Source organism: Aquila chrysaetos, chromosome 6 (assembly GCF_900496995.4).
Source record: "Aquila chrysaetos chrysaetos chromosome 6, bAquChr1.4, whole genome shotgun sequence".
NCBI classification, from domain to species: Eukaryota; Metazoa; Chordata; class Aves; order Accipitriformes; family Accipitridae; genus Aquila; species Aquila chrysaetos.
Genome location: NC_044009.1, coordinates 541,784 through 563,341, shown reverse-complemented (window position 1 = coordinate 563,341; position 21,558 = coordinate 541,784). Strand labels below are relative to the sequence as shown.

The following is a 21,558-nucleotide window of genomic DNA, read 5'->3' as shown; positions in this document are numbered from 1 at the left end:
CCGGCGCGCTGCCAAGATGGCGGCGGGGCGCGGGGCCCGGTAGCGGTGCGGCCATGGCGGCGGCGGCGGCGCACAGCGTCCGCGTCCTGCGGGAGCTGAACCGGCAGCGCGCGGCGGGGCAGTTCTGCGACGCGACGCTGGGCGTGGGCGGGCGGGAGTTCCGCGCCCACTGGCCGGTGCTGGCCAGCTGCTCCCGCTTCTTCCGCGCCCGCGGGCCCGGCGGTCCGGTGGCGCTGCCCGAGGGCCTGGCCGACACTTTCCAGCTCCTCCTCGACTTCTTCTACACCGGCCGCCTGGCCCTCACCGCCCACAACCGCGCCCGCCTGCTGGCCGCCGCCGAGCAGCTCGGCGTGCCCGACGCCGTGGCGCTCTGCCGGGCCTTCCGCCCCGCCGGGCCCCGGCAGCGGCCCCGCCGCACCGCCGCCTCCGCCGCCCCGACCCCGACCCGTCCGGGGGAAGCGGACATCGCGGCCGCGGCTCCCCCGCAGCCCGGAGGCCAGGCGGTGCGTGCGGGAACCGGGAGTGGGGAACGGAACGGGGCGGGGGGCGGGGAGAAGGGCAGGGGGTCGGCGGCCCGGCGGGGGAGGCGCGGTGACGGCCGCCTCTTCCCTCGCAGGCCACCCCCCCGGCCCCGGAGGAGGCGGCGGCGGGCGACGGCGGGCGGGGGGACAGCGACGCCGAGTCCCTGACCGAAAAAAAGGCCCTGCGGAGCAAAAAGAACCCCCCCCCGGGGAAGGTGCCCGGCGGCGCAGGGACGCCGGGGAGCAGAAAAGGTACAGCGGTGCCGGTCGAGTGCCCCACATGTCATAAAACCTTCCTCAGCAAATATTGCCTTAAAGTGCACAACAGGTAAACGCTCCGACTTTTCCTTCCCCTTGCGTTCGCGCGTAGGCACCTGCGCCACGAGGCTCTGCCCCTTCCCGCCCGCTCTTCCACGGGGTGGGGGGTGGTGGGCGATCGGCCCCGCTTGCGGCTGGCTCGTCTCAACGCCTCAGTGTCCCCCGGGACGGAAAAGGAGGTCCCCTCTGTCCCCCGGGCTGGGGTCGCTTTGAGCCGGGGCAGCGGTGGGGGAGTTGTACAGCTCCGAAACCATTCTGAGAGCCACAAGGCTGTCCCGGGCTTCCGCTCCTTGGGGTCAGTGCCAGCCTGCCTCGAAAAGGTGGCGTTGAGGGGCTCTTCCAGGGGACACGCCGGCTGCAGGTGGGCGATGGCAAATGGTCCTGCTGGGCTTTCAGAATGGGCATGGGCTGTGGGGCAATTTGACTGGTTTGTGGGGAGTGCACCGGCATGGCCAGGCGCCACGAGGAGCCTGGGGTTTGATAACCAGGAGCAAAGCGGGTGCCTGCAGAGAGGGCGCGAGCTCCAGCTGCGCTCGCCTGCGAGGGACGAACCTTAGCCCTGCGAAACTGAGGTTTCGTGGAGCACAGTGGGCGCCAACAGCTTGACGGGATCCGCAAAGCTGTCATAAAAGGCGGCTTTTGGGCGACTGTGAATATTGGTGCTGGGGGGGTGTGTAGAAGCTGCCTGGTCCTTCCCTCTCTCTTCCCAGTGTCCTTGCTGGGCCCGCTCCTGCATCTCTGCTGCGGGACTGGCAGTGACAGACGCTCTCCTTTTGTCTTCCCCCTAGGAAACACACTGGAGAAAAGCCATTTGAATGTTCCAAATGTGGCAAATGTTATTTCAGAAAAGAGAATCTCCTGCAACACGAAGCCAGAAATTGCATGAACCGATCTGAGCAGGTACGCCCGGGAAGCTGCGGTCTGGAAAGCAGTTGCCGTTTTGCAGGAGTGCGAATTAGAGCCTTTCTCCAGCCATAGCACCCCCCATGTCCACTGCCAGTGAGGACGGCAGCAGCTTTTGTCCGATTTACCAGACAACTCTGATTTTGTCTGTTTTTTTCAAGCGCGTGATGATACTCTGTACCGTAAAAGATCCAGGTTGCTGCCGGTGCGGGTTAAATGTCATAACAAGGTCCCAGTGCCCGAGTGCCAAGTGCCGGTCTGAGCTGCGGGCTTTGCGTCGGACTCTCGGTTCGGCAGAAGCCAACGCTTCCCCCCTCTCTTGCAGGTTTTCACGTGTTCGGTCTGCCAGGAGGTGTTCAAGAGGCGAATGGAGCTGCGGCTGCACATGGTGTCGCACACAGGGGAGATGCCGTACAAGGTGAGCAGTGCCTGTCTCTGATGTCCCTACGAGTGGCTGCACGCTGGTGCGAAGGAAGGGGGGGTGAGCGTCCTGTTTTGGGGCAGCCTGGCCCAGCCTGGCAGAGGAACAGAGCGCACCGGCTCCCTTTCTCCGTCCACGGCAGCCTGCTGAGGGTCGTTCCCCATCTCTGAGCCGGAATGTGCTCCAGGGAGAGACCAAAGCCAGGCGCTTTCTGCGGCCTTACCAGGGATTCGCGTTCTATGTCAGAACGGCGCTCCCCTGCCCGTTGCGCCAGCGTGCCGCCGGGCCTCTCCTTGCACCAAAATTGCTGTTTGGCGCTTGCTGGAAGCTGATCCTCCTCTCCTGTCTTTCAGTGCTCCTCCTGCGCCCAGCAGTTCATGCAGAAGAAGGACCTGCAGAGCCACATGATAAAGCTGCATGGCGCGCCAAAGCCCCATGCGGTAAGGGGAGCGGGCGGGCGGCGCTGGGCTTTTGGGAGGGAATTAGCCTGCGCTCAGGCCTGGCCTAAGGAATGGCGCCTGTCATCCTGTCTGGCTCTTTTTAGCGAGGCAGGGAGTTACAGAGCTGCTGGAAATAGTTTTTTGGGAACAGGAGCAGCCCTTGTCATTTTTTTGGCTGACAGACCCAAGTACTGACCAGCATTTTGCCTTTGTCAGGCTGTCTCGTCTTGTTAGGCATTTTGGAGCTGGGGGTGCTGCCACAGCCGGCCGCAGGCAGGGCCCCAAAGCAGCAGCGGCAGGCAGAGGGAGGGGTCTTGGGCAGCGAGTGGGTCTGTCACGGGCGTACGCTGCGCACCACGCCTGGGCGAGCTGCCTAACCCTGCGCTCTCCTGTGGCCTTGCAGTGCTCAACCTGCTCCAAGTGCTTTCTGTCTCGGACAGAGCTGCGCCTGCACGAGGCCTTCAAGCACCGGGGAGAGAAGCTGTTTGTCTGCGAGGAGTGCGGGCACCGGGCCTCGAGTCGCAACGGCCTGCAGATGCACATCAAGGCCAAGCACAGGTATGATGTGACCTGTGTCCTCTCCTGCGTCACCCTGGCTCTCCTGGTTGTGCTTCCTCCCCCGAGGGCCCGGCTGGGTGGTGCTGGGGAGAGGGGCTGGCTGGAAGGCGGCAAGCACCCCCTTCCCCAAGGTGCCGGGCCAAAGCTTCTGCCAGAAATCTGGTGAGGGGCCAACCGGTGTTTTGCTTTCCTCTCTTCCAAAGGAAGTGCAGACCGTTGGCACTTACCCTGAGCGTGTGGTCATAGTAATACAGGCGATGACTGAAGCTCGTCAGCCCAGCTCATTTGTGTTCTTGAAGTGGCCAGCATGTGCCAGCAGCTGCTCTTCATGCTCGTCCTTAGTGTTCTGTTTTCTGGGCTGGTTATAATGCCCAAGGGGCAGGAGGCTGCAGCTTGGGAGCCCATGGCTGCAGAATAGCATTTGTGGGCCTCCAAAATACTTTAGTTTGAGACGGGTTGAAGTAGGAGTTTAATTCCAAGAACTTTGGGCGAGGAGCAGCAGCTAACCTGTGGGGCTGAAGCTGGCAAAGGCAGAGATAAAGGTAACATTGCCTCTGCCCACAGAAATGAGCGGCCCTACGTTTGCGAGTTCTGCCACCACGCCTTCACGCAGAAAGCCAACCTCAACATGCACCTGCGCACGCACACCGGCGAGAAGCCCTTCCAGTGCCACCTCTGCGGCAAGACCTTCAGGACACAAGGTACCCCTTGGGCGCGTGGCTGGGGCTGCTGGTGCTGAGCACCGTGCTCCGGCATCTGGGACCTCCAGAAAGCAGCCGTGCTGCAAAACCCGCCTTCTTCTGCCCGCTTCCTCCGGGGAGCAAAGCCACGCTCTTGGGAGCGCACACTAACGCTGAGGAAGGCAGGTTCCCATTATCTCCATTACCCTCGTGGCACAAAAGAGGAAGAAATTGATGAGTTTACCCCAGTAACAGTTCGCCTGGACCAGAAGGCTGCTGATTTTACTGCTTCTAAGCCTTCCTAACCAGCCTAGCACAGACCGACCGCACCGCGCGCGTGCGGTCTTCGCTGCGGCATGGCTCGTACCTGAGCCCCGCGACAGGGGCACGTGCCACGCCGCTGACCGGCGGCTCTCCCCCTCTCTCCCCCCTGCCAACGGCAGCGAGCCTGGACAAGCACAACCGGACCCACACCGGGGAGCGTCCCTTCAGCTGTGAGTTCTGCGACCAGCGCTTCACAGAGAAGGGGCCCCTGCTGAGGCACATTGCCAGCCGGCACCAGGAGGGGAGGCCCCACTTCTGCCAGATCTGTGGAAAAACGTTCAAAGGTAACGGCCAGGGCGTCGAGCTTTCACACAGCTCTTTAGAAACTGCCCTCCTTTCTGTGGTGTGCCTTTGCATCACCACGAGCATCTACGGTGCGGTGCTGCCGCCAACGAGCTCTTGCTTCCCTCCTCAGCTGTTGAACAGCTGCGCGTCCACGTCCGCCGGCACAAGGGCGTGAGGAAGTTCGAGTGCACCGAGTGCGGCTACAAGTTCACGCGGCAGGTGAGGCCTTCCCTGGCTCTGGCAACCCCGGCAGCGCGTGCTGTGCCAGGGGAGCCAGCCCCCACCGGGCCCCTCATCCTGCGTCTTCCTTTTGCAGGCTCACTTGAGGCGCCACATGGGGATTCATGACCGGGTGGAGAACTACAACCCCCGGCAGCGGAAGCTGCGGAACCTGATCATCGAGGACGAGAAGGCCGTGGTTGTTGCACTGCAGCCGCCGCCGGAGCTGGACGTGGGCTCGGCCGAGGTGATTGTGGAGTCCCTGTCCCGCGGCGCCTTGCCCGAGGAGCTCCCTGTGCAGAGACTCTGCTCAAACGAGAACTTCTCTACGGCGGATGTGATCGAGCAATCGCTAATTATAACGACGACGATTCCTGAAGACTGTGAAACATAGCGCGACCGCCTGCGCGTGTCCTTCCTACCAAAACACAATAAAGCGTTAGGCTGGAGCCGCTCTCTGCTGCGCTTGTTCTTTCCGAGTTGTGCAGCTGCCCCTTCCCCTCCTCCCCACAAAGCTCCCATCCCAGGTTGCAGGGAAATGAAGTTATAATCGGGTCACAAATGAAGAAACAAATGTGAAGCTACTCAGAATGGCTACTTAAATAAATGTACGTGTGCTGTATGAGGCAGGATGTGACTGCTGACTCCGTGTGTGTAATACTGTGAATTGCTTTTTAATGAGCTCTCATTTGCGGCTGGAGGGACAGCTGGTGCTCGACTCCCCTTTCCTCCAGTGCTCTTGCCTTGCACAGGCAGTTCTGCCTTTTGAGTCTGAAAACTCGTGATTAAAGCTTACCTTCCCCAAGAGAGTGCGGCTCTGCCCCTTTCCTTAAACACTTGCTGAAAGGATTGTCTCCTCCGTTAAATTTGTGCCTTATTTCTACTCTGTTTTGTCAAACTTCTGCTAATTGCTGTGTCTTTACCCCGTTAAAGGCAGGGCATGACCTGTATCTTCTCACTATTGAGATAATGTAGCTGTTCGGTAACTTGAAACACATTATCTCCAGGAGCTGGGCAATGCTCTCAGCTCCTGTTCTTCGGCGTGGGGATTTGTACTTGTCTGAAATATGAGGATCCAGGGTTGCGGTGATGCTGAGAACCTTTTCCTGAGTATTCCCAGGGTGGGGGAAGATCACCGAGTGTACCCACGCGCCCTGAAATCCCAGCCACGCTCTCTCCCCTTTCCCTCTTTTACTCACCGAGGAGGCAGAAAGTCTCCAGGTTAAACATACCTCAGCCCTAGAATGAGAAACATCGCAGTAGAAACTTACTCCAGTAATCTTCCCTTCAAAGATGACAGCAAGATTTACATAACGTGTTTTATTTAACTTGACTGCTGCAAGTAAATTTAAAAACAAACTATGAGAATAAAAATACAATATCTGTAAATGTAAAATGCCTTTGTTTCAAAGGACGGTATTTAAACTGTACTCAGAGATTCGGACACAATGAATTTTACAAAAAAATAAATACAGATCCATAACTGTTCAGCCGGTTGGGGAATTCAAGGGTGGCAGGTCTAGCAGCGAGCACTACAGTATGAGACAGGGTGTGTGTACTATTTATAGTTCAGCGTAAATACTTCGGTCTGCAATGCGAGTTCAGCTGCGCGGTGCGCGCCGTGTCTCCCCGGGCACGACACGGCGCCGTGGGGACAGGCTGCTTTGGCCTCACGGGTCCATGTGGCGGGATGCAGCCAGAAACGAAGGAGCCGCCCCAAATCACAGGCCCCCTGCATGTCCCCTCCACCCAAGGGGGGCCCCCTCCCCGCACCCCAGCCTGTGGCAGCGCCGGAGAGGGGTTTAAACCCAGAGGCTGCCACGGCCAGACGAGGCCCCTCCGCGATCCTCCACCGGCACATGGCAGTTTCAAGGCACTGTCAAAGTTTCAGACTTGGAGAACAGCCCAAATTTCATGAACAGCTTTCCCAAGTTCCACAGCTGAGGAGCGTGGCATAAAACAGCATTGAAGGCAAAGAGCTTTTTTTAAAGCTGTGAAGGCGCCGATGTTGTGGAGATGGGGCTCTGACACTACTCAATCCAAGGGCAAGCCAGAAGGCAGGCGTGCAATCAAGTAGACGGACTTTCCATCTCTGAAATAAGTTCAATTTTCTTTCCTATTGGTTAAAAATGAAAGATGGAAAAAGCAAGCACATCCAGCCAACACTTCAGCCGTTGTCACACTTCACACTTTTCCCAAAGGCACGATGCTCATTTTTGGGTAAGCCATACTGCAGTTTTAGCCGTTTTCTTGTTCAAGAAACATTCCACAAGTAAACTGCTTCTCTTCAGCTAAGGTAGACAGAGGAAACGCAGCCCAAGCTAATGAGGTCACTTGGGCGAGTATAAAGGCAAATCTTACACAGGCCAAAAAAACCAGCAAACCCCAAGCAAAAAGAAGAAAAAACCCAACCCTAAAATAACTACCTTTCAGTCCGCAACACTCTGGCTAACTCCTACACCTTCACCCAAATCCCGAGAGCTCCTGCAAACCGGAGGCACGACAGGCACGAGACCCCTCCGAAGGTCTGGTGGGTTCCTTCACACAAGGCAATGCATTTGAAAGCAATTCTGCATCAAGGTATCTAAACACAGCCAGCAATTCTGCAAGCCTGCGGTGAATCTCCTGAGGAAGCTGCGCTCACCTTTCCCAGTAAGGTTTTTTTTTCCTAAAACACTACAACGCTGACTTAGCTCCTTCAAAATGGTGAAGAAATAAAAACTCGCCCTCGCTGCATGGGACCTATCTGCCCAACCCAGCGTGCTGGCTGAGAGTTCGGCACAGGAGAACCGGCAGCAAACAGCCCTCGCCACAAGCAGCAGCTTTTTCCGCCTAGTTCAGCCCCACTACCCATAAGCCCAATCACACCGGGAAGGGAGAGCGGCTCCTCGGGCCAGCCAAGAGGGGTACTTGCTTCTCCCCTTCCCCTAACAGGAGGGTGCAGCTGGGGTGATCAGAAATGAAAATAATCTAGCTGTGAGAATGCAATTAAAAGATAAATAAGGGTGTTTCTTCTTGGAAGGAAAAAGCGTGCTGCTAGGAGGGGTTGGAAAACAAACACCTGCAGAAGTTTAAATGCTGCAACTTAAAAAAACCCCACCAAAATACCAGAAGAACTGAGCTTCAGACAAAGGGAAAGGTGAAACTTCATAACCCGGCCTTGGCGAGATCCCTGCTAGAGGACGTCTATTCCTTCTGAAGGCATGAACAGGGACTGAGGACCACGGTGACAGGGCAGGAGGGGCCATGTTCTCATATTAACCTCTCGCCCTTAACAGACCTCCAGCTCTTGTGGGAAGGCCTTTCCCCCCCTCTAACCACACAGATGAAGACACGCGCAGGAGGTCTGTCTTCCTCCAAAGCACAGAACATGGGTGGGGGTCCCGACCACCGTCCTACCAAGAAAGAAAATGAAGAAAGTTTGGTGGCAAACGAAGCATTACAGAGTGAAGGAGCTCCCAGCAAAAGGTGTCTGACCAAAAGCTGTAAGCTGCAATGCTGCGGTGACATTCAGTGCGATCGCTTTCCTCAGAGTTCACCTCTTGGGTCTCCTCTGCAGGCAGTGCGGCGCCTTCTCCCGCCCCAGAGGAGGGCCGAGGGACGCCGCAGCGGAGGCCTCGCTGTCTGCCGGCTGCGGTTCCGCAACAGCACGTCAAACATTAGGAGTTTTCACTCCCTCTCTGATCAGTACGTTTTTGTTTCCAAGCACCGGTTTGCCTCTGCCTTCTCTCAAAGCAACACTGGTTCTGGATAACGAACTCGCGCCGAGCCAGGGGAACAGCGCCTTCCCCTGCTAACGAAGCTCGTTAAGGTTCTGGTTGTGAAGGTTTTGGCGCTGCCTGTTCAAGTTGATGGTGTTGTCCAGCGTGATGCCATCATCCTCCTGCGTGGTTTCTGGCATGAACTGCCGGAATATGCTGACACTGCCGTGCCAGAAGATGGGCTCGGGGAGTCGGCCCACCACGCTCCACATTCGTGTCTCAGGGTCATAGGCTTCCACGACGTCTGAGAGTTCAAACGTGTTATCGTAGCCGCCAGAGACGTAGAGCTTCCCGCCAAGCACGGCCACGCTCCCCCCAACGTGAACCTACAATTTAAAAATAAATATACGCAACAATTAGACAGGAGGGTTTTGCCCAATTAGGCAGACAACAAAGGTGTCGGGTACTGTCCCGCAACTGCTCGCTTGGACGGGGCTCAGCGCCCACCAGCTGCTGACTCTGGCTCTCAACCAGCGCTGCCCAACTGCCAGGAGGAGACAGCGTTTTCTAGCTTTGCCCAGCTCTTGTGTGCTGGGCTGAGTACCCGACTACGCAACCGCAGTCTGGGATTTTTTCTACCAGGTGACTGTGAGACACTTAAATGCACTCTGTGTGCAAGGGGTTATCATCTAAAGAGCACCTGGTTTTTCCAAAGGTAAATTACACTGGTTTTTAACACTGATAGGTAGCTGGTAGCTCGGTAAGCATCCTACCTGAAGCATGGCAGGGATTTTATCCCATTCATTCTTTGCTGGATTGTAAACGTCCACTTCAGCCGAGTCGTCTCTGTGGGAGATAACACAAAATTACTCTTCTGCATTCTAAAAACCTCCCGCCTTGTGAAGCCCCCAGTTCAACAGCCTGAAATGCCACCATAAGCACTTCTGCTCCAATCCCGCTACGTAGATCAGAGGCCAGAGGGTTCCTGTACGAAGGTGCAGGTCCCGATGCGGACCCCAGCCTCCAGCGTGGGCTTCTCCTGTGCCTGCAGTGACATTCAACCCCAGGAAACGCCTGGACCTCTCTGCTGCACTCCTACCCACGAAGCAGGCTGGCACAGACATTGCGCCTGTACCTCATATTAGCGCAGGAGCACGTCTCATTCTCAGTGCCAGCGACCTACATCCAAAGAGCTCAAATGCCCCTTCTGAGCTTCTCTACAGCCAAAGCAATGCGCTCTGTACTTTCTGGTGTACGCCGAGTTTCAGGACGCTGCCTAAGCGGGATGGCAGACAAGATGACGGGAGATAGAGCAAGCTGATGGCACGCACTGTTTTCTGCCTGCCTAAGCTGGTCGCTCCAGCCGAGATGGCAGGGCGAGCTGCTCTGGACTGCATGCCCCACTCAGAGTCCAGGACCCAGCTACGCCACTGCTGGGTCAGAAATGGCTCCACAATTGCGAGGGCTTTCTCAAATCTAGTCTTTTTTTTTTTTTTTTTTTTTACATCTACATCTACAGTAGGTGTGTTCACAGACTAACTTTCTGCAAGCCTGCATTTCACAGACCTATCTGGCTTTGGTGCCAAGTGCTTCAGGGTCTGAAAGAAAATTGACTGCTGTTCTGGAGAGGCTTAGAACTCCACGCACTTCCAAATAACGGCATCCCTACTGCTTGAGTTTTTTGCCAGTGCCAAATTTAGATGGGCCATAGGACTGCAAGAGAAGAGCTGGTGGGGGCAGCGTAATCCCCCAAGGCTTCTCTTGCCCGCTCCACTCGCGAGGCAGGAGGGCGACAGTGACAGGTGAAGGATGTTCACAACGCAGAAATGCGCACTGCTGACCCAAGAACGCGAAGAGGACAAGGTCAGGGCAGCTGGAGAAGTGCTGTCAGTCACTCCGAGACAGTGCTGTTAGGGATGGATTCAAAAGGCTGCAAGGAATATTTTATTGTCTTTGTATCTATTGTGGCATCGCGCATTGTCGTGGAGGTGACAAGGTATCACTATCGATTGCTGACGTGAATCTGAGCAGGGGAGGGAGTGAAAATAAATGAGAAATCTCACCTACAACAGCAGCATCTGTTTAGCAAACATTACATCAGAAATCCGCCTGCAAAGCCTGTGGCGAAGCCGAGGTGCGTGCTGTGGGGCTTTCTGGTTACGCTCTGGACAAGCGTTCCTAAGGTACCCATACAATACACACTTTGAAAACAGTTTTTTCAGTTTGAGTTACTTTTGCGACATACCTTTAACTGAACCGATATTCACCTGAACGAAACATCTTGAGTGCAGGCACATGTAAGCGAGTGCTCCAAGCCCCACAGAGCTGCACTAAGACAAGCCTTTCTTCCTCAGAACTGCTCGGAACGAAGAGCCGGTACCTGCCTTAGCACACAGCGCTTGGGAGCTAAACGCTGCTGCCAAGCCATTTGTACCTGGAGGAACTGCTGCTGTTCACAACGCTTCCCATAACTAACAGAGCAGCAGGCGAGTCAAATACTTCCAAGTATGAAGGTGAAAACCCCGACAGACTGGAAGGGAAACAAGGGGCAAAGCTCTAGGCATGCAGTTCCAGGCACTGGTGACAGGCAGGCCAGGACCTCCTCTCCCGTCTCAGGGTTAGCTCAAAGAAGGATACAGCTGAAGACCTAAGCCTCGCTGCTGTGCCATATTTATAGTTATAAAACTAGTCCCACTAGAGGGGATCATCAGTCAGAAGCTTTAGTCTGAGCTATTTAAAACTAACCAAAAAATGAGTTTGCGACCTCTATTTGTAACCTATTCCTCTGTCCTCCAAAGATTATCTCACAGCTTTACACAGAGCAGCAGCCCATGTGCAGCACGTGAAATGAGGGGAGGAAAAACCTGACCCTGATCATCTCCTCATTAACTCCTGCAGATGCGTAAGTGATCAGAAATCCTGAAGTGTCAATCATCAGTATCTTAAAAAAGATAAGAAAAAGGAAAACCTATAGAACCCGCTTGTGACAAGTGGCCAAACAGCTAGAACACCCCTGCCAGTCTTTACTGAAAAGCAGGTGACTCAAACTGCCAACTGCAAACAACGGCCAGGAACCAAGACACTCAGCTGAACCCAAATGAATCAAATAAAAGGTCCTGGATAGAAGTTGCTGTGTTATGCAAAGCCAAGAGGAGACTAAAAAAAGAAAAGTGTCTGGAGGCCATCGCAGAAGTCTATGTTTGCTCAAAGTCAACACAACAAGATGAAATGCTTCAGTGCTAGCATGCCTTTCAGTTTATTTTTAATTAAGTGGATAACCAAAGTATTTGCGCCACCAGGACAGCTTCAGATGGGTAATTAAGTCCCAATTTGGAAAGGCGCTTAAAAATAGTGACCAATCATTTCATCTTCAGTCCTCTTATCTCCGCTGAGACGGAGGATGTCCTCCCCTGGGCTACAGTTTAACGCTTTCTTGGAGCTTACTCGCTTATTTATAGCAACAAGGGGGGTTGAACCAGAAGCCAAGAAAACTGAGAAGTCTATTTCCAAGCAGCACTGCTGCTGACTTCAGCCAGATTTAGACCTGGCTATTCCCCAGCCTGTGGGTTTAGATTCAGACAATTTTTACACAATTTTAAGTGTAGTTCTTTGAGGTCCAGCTACAACAGAAGTAAAGCACAGAGGTGTGGCAGTTTACAGACCCACCTGGATCATCAGAGGAAGCACTGCTGTGCTTTCCCAACGCAGTGCTCTTCCTGCAACCACCCACAAAATCCACATGCCTTCCCGGGGAAACCCTGGGCTTGCCCAGCGGGGGCGTGGGGAGGGAGGTTATTGCTCCTGCTACTCACCTTATGAAGTACATGAGGCCGTTGAGAGTGACAGTCTTTGGGGCGAAGGACCAGGGAGGCAGGTGGCCGCAGTTCACGAGGGACCAGAGGTCGCTGTCAGGGTCGTAGCACTGCATAACCATGGACTCTTTGCCAGCCAGGGAGCCTATGGCGAACAGCTTGCCGCGGCACGAGGTGGTGGAGCAGTTGTCCATGGGGTACAGCATGGGCTGCAGAGCCTCCCAGCTGTCCACCGAGTGGTCGTAGCGCTCCGTGCTGTCGGAGGCGATTACGTACAGCAGCCCGTCCAGGACCGTGGAGCTGTGGTATTCTCTGGCTTTCAGCATGGGAGACACCTCCGTCCACTCGTTCACGCTGGAATTGTACCTCCAGACACAGTCGTACAGCCTTGACCCGTCCGATCCCCCTGCAGCACAGCACGCCACATGTCAAAGTGCGGTTTCGCAAAGGGAAATACTACGGGGCGACGGAGGAGACTGGGGACAGGGGACTTTGCTATGTTTTCCAGCTGCACCTTCTTAATACCCACACACACTTTTTCCTTTCCAGGGCCGTACATTATGAAAATATTTCAGTGCTGGGGGACCACAGTAGCGTGTGCTGTGAGGACTTTAACAGAAGTTTTGCACTGTTTCTTTCCCAGCAAGCCTGGAAGGATTTCTCCCGTGTCATTCCTAGTCTGTACTCAGCCAGACTCAAAACGAGTCTCCCAGGTTTGACTAGCTCCATCCCTCCAAACAACCGTTTTCTTCCCTGTTTTGCAACCCTTGCTGCGTCGCTGTCCAGAAAGTGCTGAGACTAACGCTTACCAGCGCCCGGCTGCCAAGGCAGCGTCACCGCCGGCAGCACGGAAACCTTCCAACCCTCTGTCCCCACTACCCGTGCTATGATGCTGACACTAAGCAGAACAACTGAAGATCTCTACCAGCAGTGGCCTTGCTGAAGCACGGAGCTCTCGGCAGTATCAGTGCCCCCAGGACCGCCCAGGATCGCTCCAGAAAGCTCCTACGGGATGTAAGGGCATCCATACAAACGAGTTATGTGGTAGCCCATCATTTTTAGAAGTCTGCCCTTAAAGCAGAGCCTTGTTTTCTGCTTGTGACTAGAGAACAAACAGTTTCCTGTTCACCTGTGTTTGACCTGCCCTTCAAATCTTTGTCAGCGCGTCCTGCACACCCAGAGCAAGCTGTTCTGCAGCACCTCGTTTCCCAGGCCCTGGTTTGTTACAGCTGCCGCAAGGCTGCCACTCCAGCTACAGGGATGTGCTTCAAAGGAGGCATCTACATGCAGATTAACAGCCAAATTTACACATCCGTGTCACCTTGACAGAAGTAATTATAGCCCCAGCGGACTGCGAGGAGGCAGCATTTGTGCTGAGGAAGGTACCGTGACTCATAGGCACTGGCTGGCTGAGGAACTGGGGGCTTTCTGACGCGCCTCTGCCTCGAGCACGCGCTTGGCTTGTGATTCACAGGGCTCTGAACCCAAACACCATCTTCACAGCCAGAAATTCAAAACCCTCTCAAGTCACTCCTGTCCCCCAGCGCGAGCGGTTAGAAAGTTCTACCGGTGCAAGATCTGTGACTTCTGCCCACGTGCTCAGGAGCATTAGTCACGACAAAATACCTCCTGGATTGAGACCCGCTGCTAAATTCAGCACGAACTCAAGGAGTCCCTACACCCGCCTTCAGACTGCAGTCATACTGAGCCCGAGCAGAGTTTCAAACTCTGCTACCCCGAGAAAAGCCAGGTCTCGCTGCTAGAACCCATGTATTTTCAATGGAAATCTCAGCAGTGGTGCTTTCATGCCCCGCATGCCTTACCGGTGACGTAGATGTCGTTGCCCAGCGCGGCGACGCTGTAGCCCCCACCCAGGTGCTCGGGGAACTCGGCCAGGTAGCGCCAGTGGCCGGTGCGCGGGTTGTAGCAGTCGACGGTGACGAGCTCGTCGCAGTCGCGGTCGCAGCCGCCGACGATGACGAGGATCTCGGCCAGGCCGGTGGAGGGCCGGGGGCGCATGCGGGCGCAGGGCCCCCGGTCATGGCGGTCGAGGCGGGCGGCCTGGAAGTCACGGGCCTCGCGCAGGAGACGCAGGCAGGGCGGGCAGCGGGCGACCAGCGGCTCACCCTCCACGTGGGCCAGCAGGTAGAAGCGGCGCACGAAGGGCAGGCGGACGTGGGCCAGGAGCTGGGGCAGCAGCGGGGCGCGGGCGGCGGGGTCGGCGCGCACCCAGCGCAGCGCCAGCTGGAAGGCGGCCTCCTCTTTGGGGACACAGAGCCCGTCGTCCCGCAGGTAGGAGAGGAGGCGCGGCAGCGGCAACCGCTCCAGCTGGGCACCCAGCTCGCCCACGTGCCGCAGGACGAAGCGGTGGGCGGCAGCCGCCAGCGCCGGGCAGGCGAAGGCCTCGGCGAAGTCCTGCATGTCCAGGGCGTTGGCGGGCTCCAGCTGACGTGCCAGCCAGGCACCACAGGCCTCCTTGACGGCGGGGAACTGCAGCAGGTCGGCGGCACGCAGCAGGCGCTCGGCGATGTCGGGGCCCAGCCCGCCCACCCGGCCGGTGTAGGCGAAGTCGAGGAGGCGCGCCAGGCACTCGGGCTCCACGCCGTGCAGCCGTACCCGCTCGGCCCGCGCCTCCCGCAGCGCCCCGCCGAACATGGCGCGGAAGTAGCCGGAGGCAGCGGCCAGGACGGCGCGGTGTGCCCCAAACTCCCGGCCACCCGCCACCACTGTCACATCCAGCAGGCTCCGCTCCGCTCGCAGCGCACTCAGCCCCCGCAGCAGCGACACCGCGTGCGCCGGCTCCCCCGTCGCCGCCGTCTCACCGCCGCTGCTGCCTGTGCTTGCCGCCATGCCGTGCCTGTGGGAGAGCACACGCTGCGTCACGCCCTGTGTGGAGCCCCTTGGGATTCAACCCTGAGAGCAGCTTGCAGGACAGAAAAAAGGAAAAGAAAAAAAAAAAGAAAAGAAAAGAAAAGAAGAAAAGGTGGGTTAGCACAGGGAAAACCGTCCTCTGACCGGGAAGCAGGATAAACTAAACAGCCCTGGAAAACATCCTCCTTCCCCCGTCACGGAGGAGCGGGTGTTGCATAACATGCTGGCGCTGCCAGCAGCCTCCCCTGCTTAGTCTAATTATATTTTTAAGAAGCCCGTGTTGAAGCTGCCCAGGATTACGGCAGCCTCACAAGAGCCGGGCAGAGCTTTGTGAACCCGATACCTTCGTGAACGTCGCGCCCAAGCCCCCAGCGCCTCATCTCTCGAATGGGGTGCCCAGCGGGAGCAGCCCCCGCCGCTCTTTGAGGCGGACAGCAGGGTCTTCCTCGAAAGCGAGGTGCCGAGGGGGGTGTTCCCGGGAGGCACGCTCGCTGACCGCCCCGGCCTACGTTACCGCAGGCGAGGCGAGGCTGCGTAAAAGCAGAGAGCTCCGGGGTTTTGGCCAAAAGCGTTACGGCTGGTGTCCTGCCAGGCTGCCCGTCCCTGCTCGCTCCCAGTCAAAGGGACACCGGAGGAATAAACCGCCTTCGCCTGCGCTGCACTCGTGCCCTTCGCAGCCTCCGTGGGCGGGCGGGCAGCGGGACTCCCGCTCCGCGAAGAACGGGACCGCGGCGGGAACCGGTTCCCGAAGACGCGGCTGCTGCCTCGGGTCCCCCGCCGGGACCCAGCCCAGTATCTCGGCCCTACAGCCGCCGCCGCCGCGCCGCTCCCCCGGGAACGAGGGCCGGGAGATCGGCGCAGGGAGGGGAGGAGAGCGGGGAGGCCGCGGCGGGGCAAGACCGGAGCCGGGCGAGACCGAGCGGGGCGAGGAGGGGCGGACAACGCGGAGGGAGGCCGCCGCCGCCGGGAAGGCGCGGCGGGCGGGTTCCAGCGGGGCCCAGGGGTCGAGGCTGGCGAGAGGCGGCCGCCCTGCCCGCCGCCGCCACCCGTCCTCGGTCAACCGACCCCCCCACACACACCCCGAGCCCCACTGCGGCTCTGCAGCGGGGCCCGCAGCCGCGCCGGTGCCCCCCCCGCCCCGGGCTCACCGCTCCGCTCGCCGCCGCCGCCCCGGCCCAGACTGCCGCTCCCGGCAGCCCCCGCGGCCGCCACCGCGCAGGCCCGGACTACCGTTCCCAGCACTCCCCGCGCGGGAGGACTACCGTTCCCGGCGGCCCCCGCGCGGGCGGCCGCCCCCCCCCTTCGCCGCCTCCCGCCGGTACCGAGCGGTTCGCGGGTGTCGGCGCTGCCCGGTTGCTGCCGCCGCTACCTCCCCGGCCCCGCCTCCGCCTCCCCCGCCGGGACATGGACTCCGACTCCTGCGCCTCCCCGTTCGCCCCGGAGGTGAGCCGGGGCCCCGGAGGCCGGGGCGGCGGCGGCGGCGGCGGCGGGGGGGGGGCGCGTCCCCCGCCGCCCGGCCCGGCCTGGCCCGGCCCGGCTCGGCTCGGCCCGGCCCGGCCCAGCCCGCCGCCGGTGCCCGCTCCCCGCCCCGCTCTTCCGCCCCGCCTCGGCCGGCCATCTTTGCCTCCCGATCGCGGAGCGCCGTTCGATGAATGGCGTCTGCTCTCCCCCTCAGTCTCTACCGCGGGGGGCGGCCCGCCTGAGGGGCCGGTACCGAGACCGGGGGGTGGTTGGGGGGGGGAGGGGGCACGGCGGCGGCTCTGCCCGGCTACCGCCGCCGCGGGGGGGGGGGGGGGGGCGGCGCGGGGAGCGGCGGCGGGCGGGGCCCGGCTGCGGGGAGCGGCGGCGGCGGCGGCTGCTCCCCCCACCCCCCCGCCCGGCCCGGCCCGGCCCGGCCCGGCCCGGCGGCCGCCCCTGACCCCCGTCCCCTTCCCCCGCAGGACTTCTCCCCCGCCTCCCGGCGGCACCGGACCGTGGAAGACTTCAACAAGTTCTGCACCTTCGTCCTGGCCTACGCCGGCTACATCCCCTACCCGCAGGAGGTGAGGGGGCACCGGGCACCGGGCGGGTCCCCCCGGGGAGGCCCGGGCGCTCTCCCGGTCCCGCGGCCGCAGCGGGTCCTCCGCAGCAGCCGTCTGCCGGGCCGTTTTGTAAAAGCGGCCGTTGCGAGGAGGTGACGCCTCCGCGCCGGCTCCCTGAAACAAAAGGGGGAACTAGAGCAGCTGGGTGGCCGCTTTTCGGGCGGGGAGAGGAAAGCGCGGAGCCCGGCATCGCCGCCTCGGTCTCGGCGGGGCCTGGGCGGCCGCGGGCCGCGGCTCGGCCCGGCTGGAGGTGCCCGCGGCGGGGCAGGTCGCGGGGAGAGCGGGAGCTTGGACTGGGGCGAGACCAAGCAGCGCCTCGGGGGAAAGGGCGCAGCGCCTCAGCGCCGCGCGCCCGTCGGCTCCGAGTTAATGCTTTTACCCGCTTCCTCGACGTTTTCCAGGAAACGCCGCTGAGGAACAGCCCCAGCCCTCCCAACAGCACCGGAGGCACGATTGACAGCGATAGCTGGGACCCCCGGTTCAATGACATCCCCTCCGCCGTTTCCCTGCCCGCCAAGAACAGAAAGAACTTCAGTCAGCTTAAGCGAGCGAAACCGTACGGTTCCCTGTTCCAGCGGGCAAAACCCGGCAACTTCCTGCAGGAGCGGAAGCAAATCGATAAGATCAGGAAGAAGAAAAAGCTGAAGAGGAGGGAAACGGAGGTGTCTGCAGAGGAGGACTACGAGGAGAAGCTGCTGGAGCTGGAGGCGGAGGACTCTTATGTAGAGACACCGATGAGCCCCTCGTCGGAGGGCGACCCTCAGTCTGCGACCGAGCACTGCTCGGTGTGGGACTCGGACACGCCTTCCAGCGTCTCCTACCCTGCCGTGACGGCCGAGCCAACAGTGGAGATCCAGAGCGTGGGCAAACGAACGGTCATCCGGCAGGGCAAGCAGGTGGTCTTCCGGGATGAGGACGGCACCGGCGATGATGAGGACATCATGGTGGATTCAGGTAGGTGGCCTGGCTGTTGGAAGAGGATCAGCCGGGTGGAAGCGGCGGTGCTGCTGCCGATCTCTGCGGCGCTTTACTTGTAGCGTGAGGATAACGCCACGGTGCGCTGCCTGGGCAGAATTAAGTGGCAGTTGAGTGTTTGGGGGAAGGGAGGGGACTGCTTGGCTGCTTTTGCGATAAACTGAGTGAAAAGCTGCGACTTCGTAGAAGCGGCGGGTTCCACTCTCCTGGATTATGGCCTCTCTTGTGCTGCCGAGAGTCTCTTCCCGCGCAAGAGAGACCTGGAAAGATCAGCAAAGTGCCTGTCTTTGAAACCCAGGCAGTTAATTTAGTGCGAAAGGAGAGTAAATTCCCAGCGTGGGCAAGAGGCGTTGGCCGTTAAAAACGTAGCTTGCCGTTTCTCTTTGCAGATGACGACTCATGGGACCTAGTCACTTGCTTCTGCATGAAGCCTTTCGCCGGGCGGCCGATGATCGAGTGTAACGAGTGCCACACCTGGATCCACCTCTCCTGCGCCAAAATCCGCAAGTCGAATGTCCCAGAGGTCTACATATGTCAGAAGTGCCGGGACTCCAAGTTTGACATTCGCCGTTCGAACCGCTCCCGGACGGGCTCGCGCAGGCGCTTTCTGGACTAGGGAAGGGAGGCGCGTGCTGGTGCGCTGCTTGGGCGGGTGGGCGAGCTGCCGACGCCGGCCGGGAGGCCGGGGAGAGCTCCCCCGAACTGCTGCTGCTCAGGCGGAAGGGCTGCCCGGCCGGCCTGCGGTAACAGGGACGAGGAATCGCCAAGTTGTGGGCAGCCGGGGCTGGAAGAGGCCGACTGGTCAAAACTGCTGCTAGATACCAATTCGCTCGAGGCACAGACTAAGCTCTCTGGGTTTGGTGGGGTTTTGTCCGGTCACAACTATGAATTGGGTGATGTCTGGGGAATGTATAATACCTTTGCCACGTATGTTTTCTCATCCCATCGGGAAACTGCGAACCTTCTCTGTGCTAGGAAACTCGAGGAGGGAATCCTAGGAGGAGGAGGGAATCTGTGTGAAGAGTCTGAAAAGTAAATGGCCATGTGTTTTAATTTTAATGTAATACTATACCTGCCCATTTGTCCATATATATCAATCTTAGATATTCTAAGGCTCCGTGGGAGTGAGCGTCAATACATACCGACCTCTGCGCGATCTGCCTCCTCTTCAGTGGGCCCCGGGCAGTAGGGGTGTCCTGTGATTTGGCACTTTTCAAGTGAAAACAGGGCTTCCCTCTGTGCTGAGGGACCCGTGCGTTTCAAGGAAGAGAGCAGCCCTTTTTCTGGACAGGCAGCGCTGGGGATTAGCGACATTGGATTTCTTGCTAGGTGGTCTCTTCTTACGGTGATTTTTCGTGACTTTGTTTTGCATGATCAGCTCCAGTGTGTGTATGGGGGGGATACTGTTCGCTCCGTTTCCCAGCCCGTCGTTAAACTCTAAGGTGCTGTTTTAAGACGACGATGACCCTCCATTTTCTCAGCCCAGAATTCAAACGTGGACTGTAAAAGGGGCCATAGTAAACGTAGAACCTGGCAGGTCTGGTTTGGGATTTGATCATTTTCATCCAAGTACTACAGCTGAGTTGACTTTTGTTTTCACTGTTTGTTTTGGGACTGGATTTGTAATCAAAAAGATGGAATCTTTAACCTATTGGTTGCAAATTACACAGATAAAAGCAAATGCAGGCTATGCAGCTAGCAAGATGAAGTGCAATGAAGATCCATCCAGTGCAGGGGAGGACAGGAGCGCGCTGAGGCCCCTGCCGACGCTGCGCTCCGTCGACGGGACATCCTGGGACCTCAGCCCGAGGGAAATCTGTTCAGAAACTTGACAGGGAGTCGAGGCTCGTACGCAAGGCCACTGAGCCGGCGGCACTGTTCCTCGATGACCAAACAGAGCGAGCCATATGTATTGCACAAATTCGGTTGACATGTCGAGGTATTTCTCTGAAGTTATGCCTGATGGACAATGTGTGCTCTGTCCGGTGAGACCGGGAGGCAAGGGGAGTCCCTGGCTGATACCACGGCTGAAATGGGTTGGCACGTGTCCACGTTAGTCCTGCAGATGATACACCGCACTAAGACCACCGCCTTATCCGAGTACTGGCTCATCAGGAGATGCGTCCTGGTGATGACTAAGGGTTTTTCCAGTACACAGAGTCAGGTACCCTCCTTCAGATGTCTGACATGGGGCTGCCAAAGCTTCAGGCAGACAGTCCAGCACGGCAGTGCCCTGGGGCTTCGCTGTGTGGGACGCGGGGGTGTGAAGGATCCCCAGGCCCGGGTCGGGATGATGGAACAGCACGACGTGCAACTGTATGCTTCTCTATAAAAATCCCGTTCCACCAAGCTGCAACAACTGACTCCAGGTTCTGAAAACCAGCTCCAGCTTCTGCAAAATCTTAAGACCGTGACCATGCTACGCTGCCTTCCAGAAGCTGCGTGGAACCACCGAGGAGTTTGCCAAAGACTTGCCCCTGCCGGCTGCCTGACTGTCTTAGCAGCCAGAAAAATAACCAAAGTTCTCAAATGCCACCATTTCCCTCTGCAAACAGAAAGGCTTTGGAAGATCCCGGTCGCAAGCTGCGTGAGGGTTGGACCTGCTCTGAAAATTGGTATCTCTCTTGTTTACAGCGTGTCTGCAATTCAACTGGACCTCCGTGGAACGCGTTCCTGAAGCTTTTATGGGAGAAATGGCGAACTGCCAAGCGAACTGGCTCTTTTTCACAGAGGTTCGATACTAATCAATGTGACTGACTCTTGTTCTCTTACCTTTTCAGATTTATCCCCATAGATGGTGTCTGACAAGTCCAGCACATTACAGTATCAGCAGAGAGGGGGGAAAAAAAAAAAAGTAACATCTCCATTCTTTTAGTTCATCACTTTCAGCCATGTATAATTATAGTTTAATTCAGAACTTTATTTTTTCATTAAAACTGTTTTAATGAACCATGTTTTTTTCTTAAATGTGAAAGAAGTGAACAATGATTTTGTTTTATTCCGAACTCAGGAGTCTGCTGTTATGATTTACCGGTGTGTAAAGCAGTTGTGCCAGGTGGCAGCAAGACTTGATGCTTCAAGCGCTCTTCCCTCAACAGTACGCTCGCTAATTCAGGTATGGATAGGAAGCGCTGCAAACGCATCTTCCCTGTGCTGACAGGTATCCCTACCTCTCTTTGTCGCAGTTGCTCCTTGCCCAGCCTCTGCTGTGAGCAAGGTAAATCATGGTGGAGCCCCGTCGCTGGTGCAGGGACAAGCATGGGGCAGCGATGGGAGGCAGGCGATGCCTGCTGCTGCGGGAGTCCAGAGCGGCTGAAGGCAGCCGGTACGCTGCACCGGGCTCGCTGACGGGCACCTGCTGAAGGGTGCAAAGGCTGGTGCGAGCCTGGGGGGAGAGGGCTTGGGTCAGGACACCTATGGCGTTGGCAGCGTGCTGTCCTGGCAGGGGT

At 58.1% G+C, this 21,558-nt stretch overlaps 3 protein-coding genes across 4 annotated transcripts; 2 read left to right on the top strand and 1 right to left on the bottom strand.

The window, feature by feature from the left end:
• The first annotated feature begins 2 nt into the window (after nt 1–2).
• ZBTB48 (zinc finger and BTB domain containing 48) lies at nt 3–5,476 on the top strand. Its single transcript, XM_030017267.2, has 10 exons — nt 3–503; nt 617–849; nt 1,628–1,739; nt 2,068–2,160; nt 2,517–2,603; nt 3,007–3,161; nt 3,726–3,862; nt 4,285–4,449; nt 4,581–4,669; nt 4,767–5,476. Exons 1-10 carry the CDS (start codon nt 54–56, stop codon nt 5,061–5,063), a joined length of 1,818 nt encoding a protein of 605 aa, XP_029873127.1. The 5' UTR covers nt 3–53; the 3' UTR covers nt 5,064–5,476.
• A 498-nt stretch (nt 5,477–5,974) lies between these two features.
• On the bottom strand, nt 5,975–16,247 carry KLHL21 (kelch like family member 21). Of its 2 annotated transcripts, none has more exons than XM_030017268.1 (5): nt 16,202–16,247; nt 14,006–15,105; nt 12,183–12,588; nt 9,144–9,216; nt 5,975–8,756 (listed from the first exon to the last, which is right to left on the bottom strand). In XM_030017268.1, exons 2-5 carry the CDS (start codon nt 15,030–15,032, stop codon nt 8,463–8,465), a joined length of 1,800 nt encoding a protein of 599 aa, XP_029873128.1. In that variant the 5' UTR covers nt 15,033–15,105; nt 16,202–16,247; the 3' UTR covers nt 5,975–8,462. The 2 variants fall into 2 exon arrangements, with proteins under 2 accessions (XP_029873128.1, XP_029873129.1); XM_030017269.1 differs by having other exon boundaries at nt 14,006–15,039; nt 16,202–16,240.
• Nucleotides 16,248–16,333: 86 nt separating this feature from the next.
• On the top strand, nt 16,334–20,945 carry PHF13 (PHD finger protein 13). Its single transcript, XM_030017289.2, has 4 exons — nt 16,334–16,496; nt 16,994–17,095; nt 17,536–18,088; nt 18,499–20,945. Exons 1-4 carry the CDS (start codon nt 16,458–16,460, stop codon nt 18,723–18,725), a joined length of 921 nt encoding a protein of 306 aa, XP_029873149.1. The 5' UTR covers nt 16,334–16,457; the 3' UTR covers nt 18,726–20,945.
• Nucleotides 20,946–21,558: the final 613 nt, after the last annotated feature.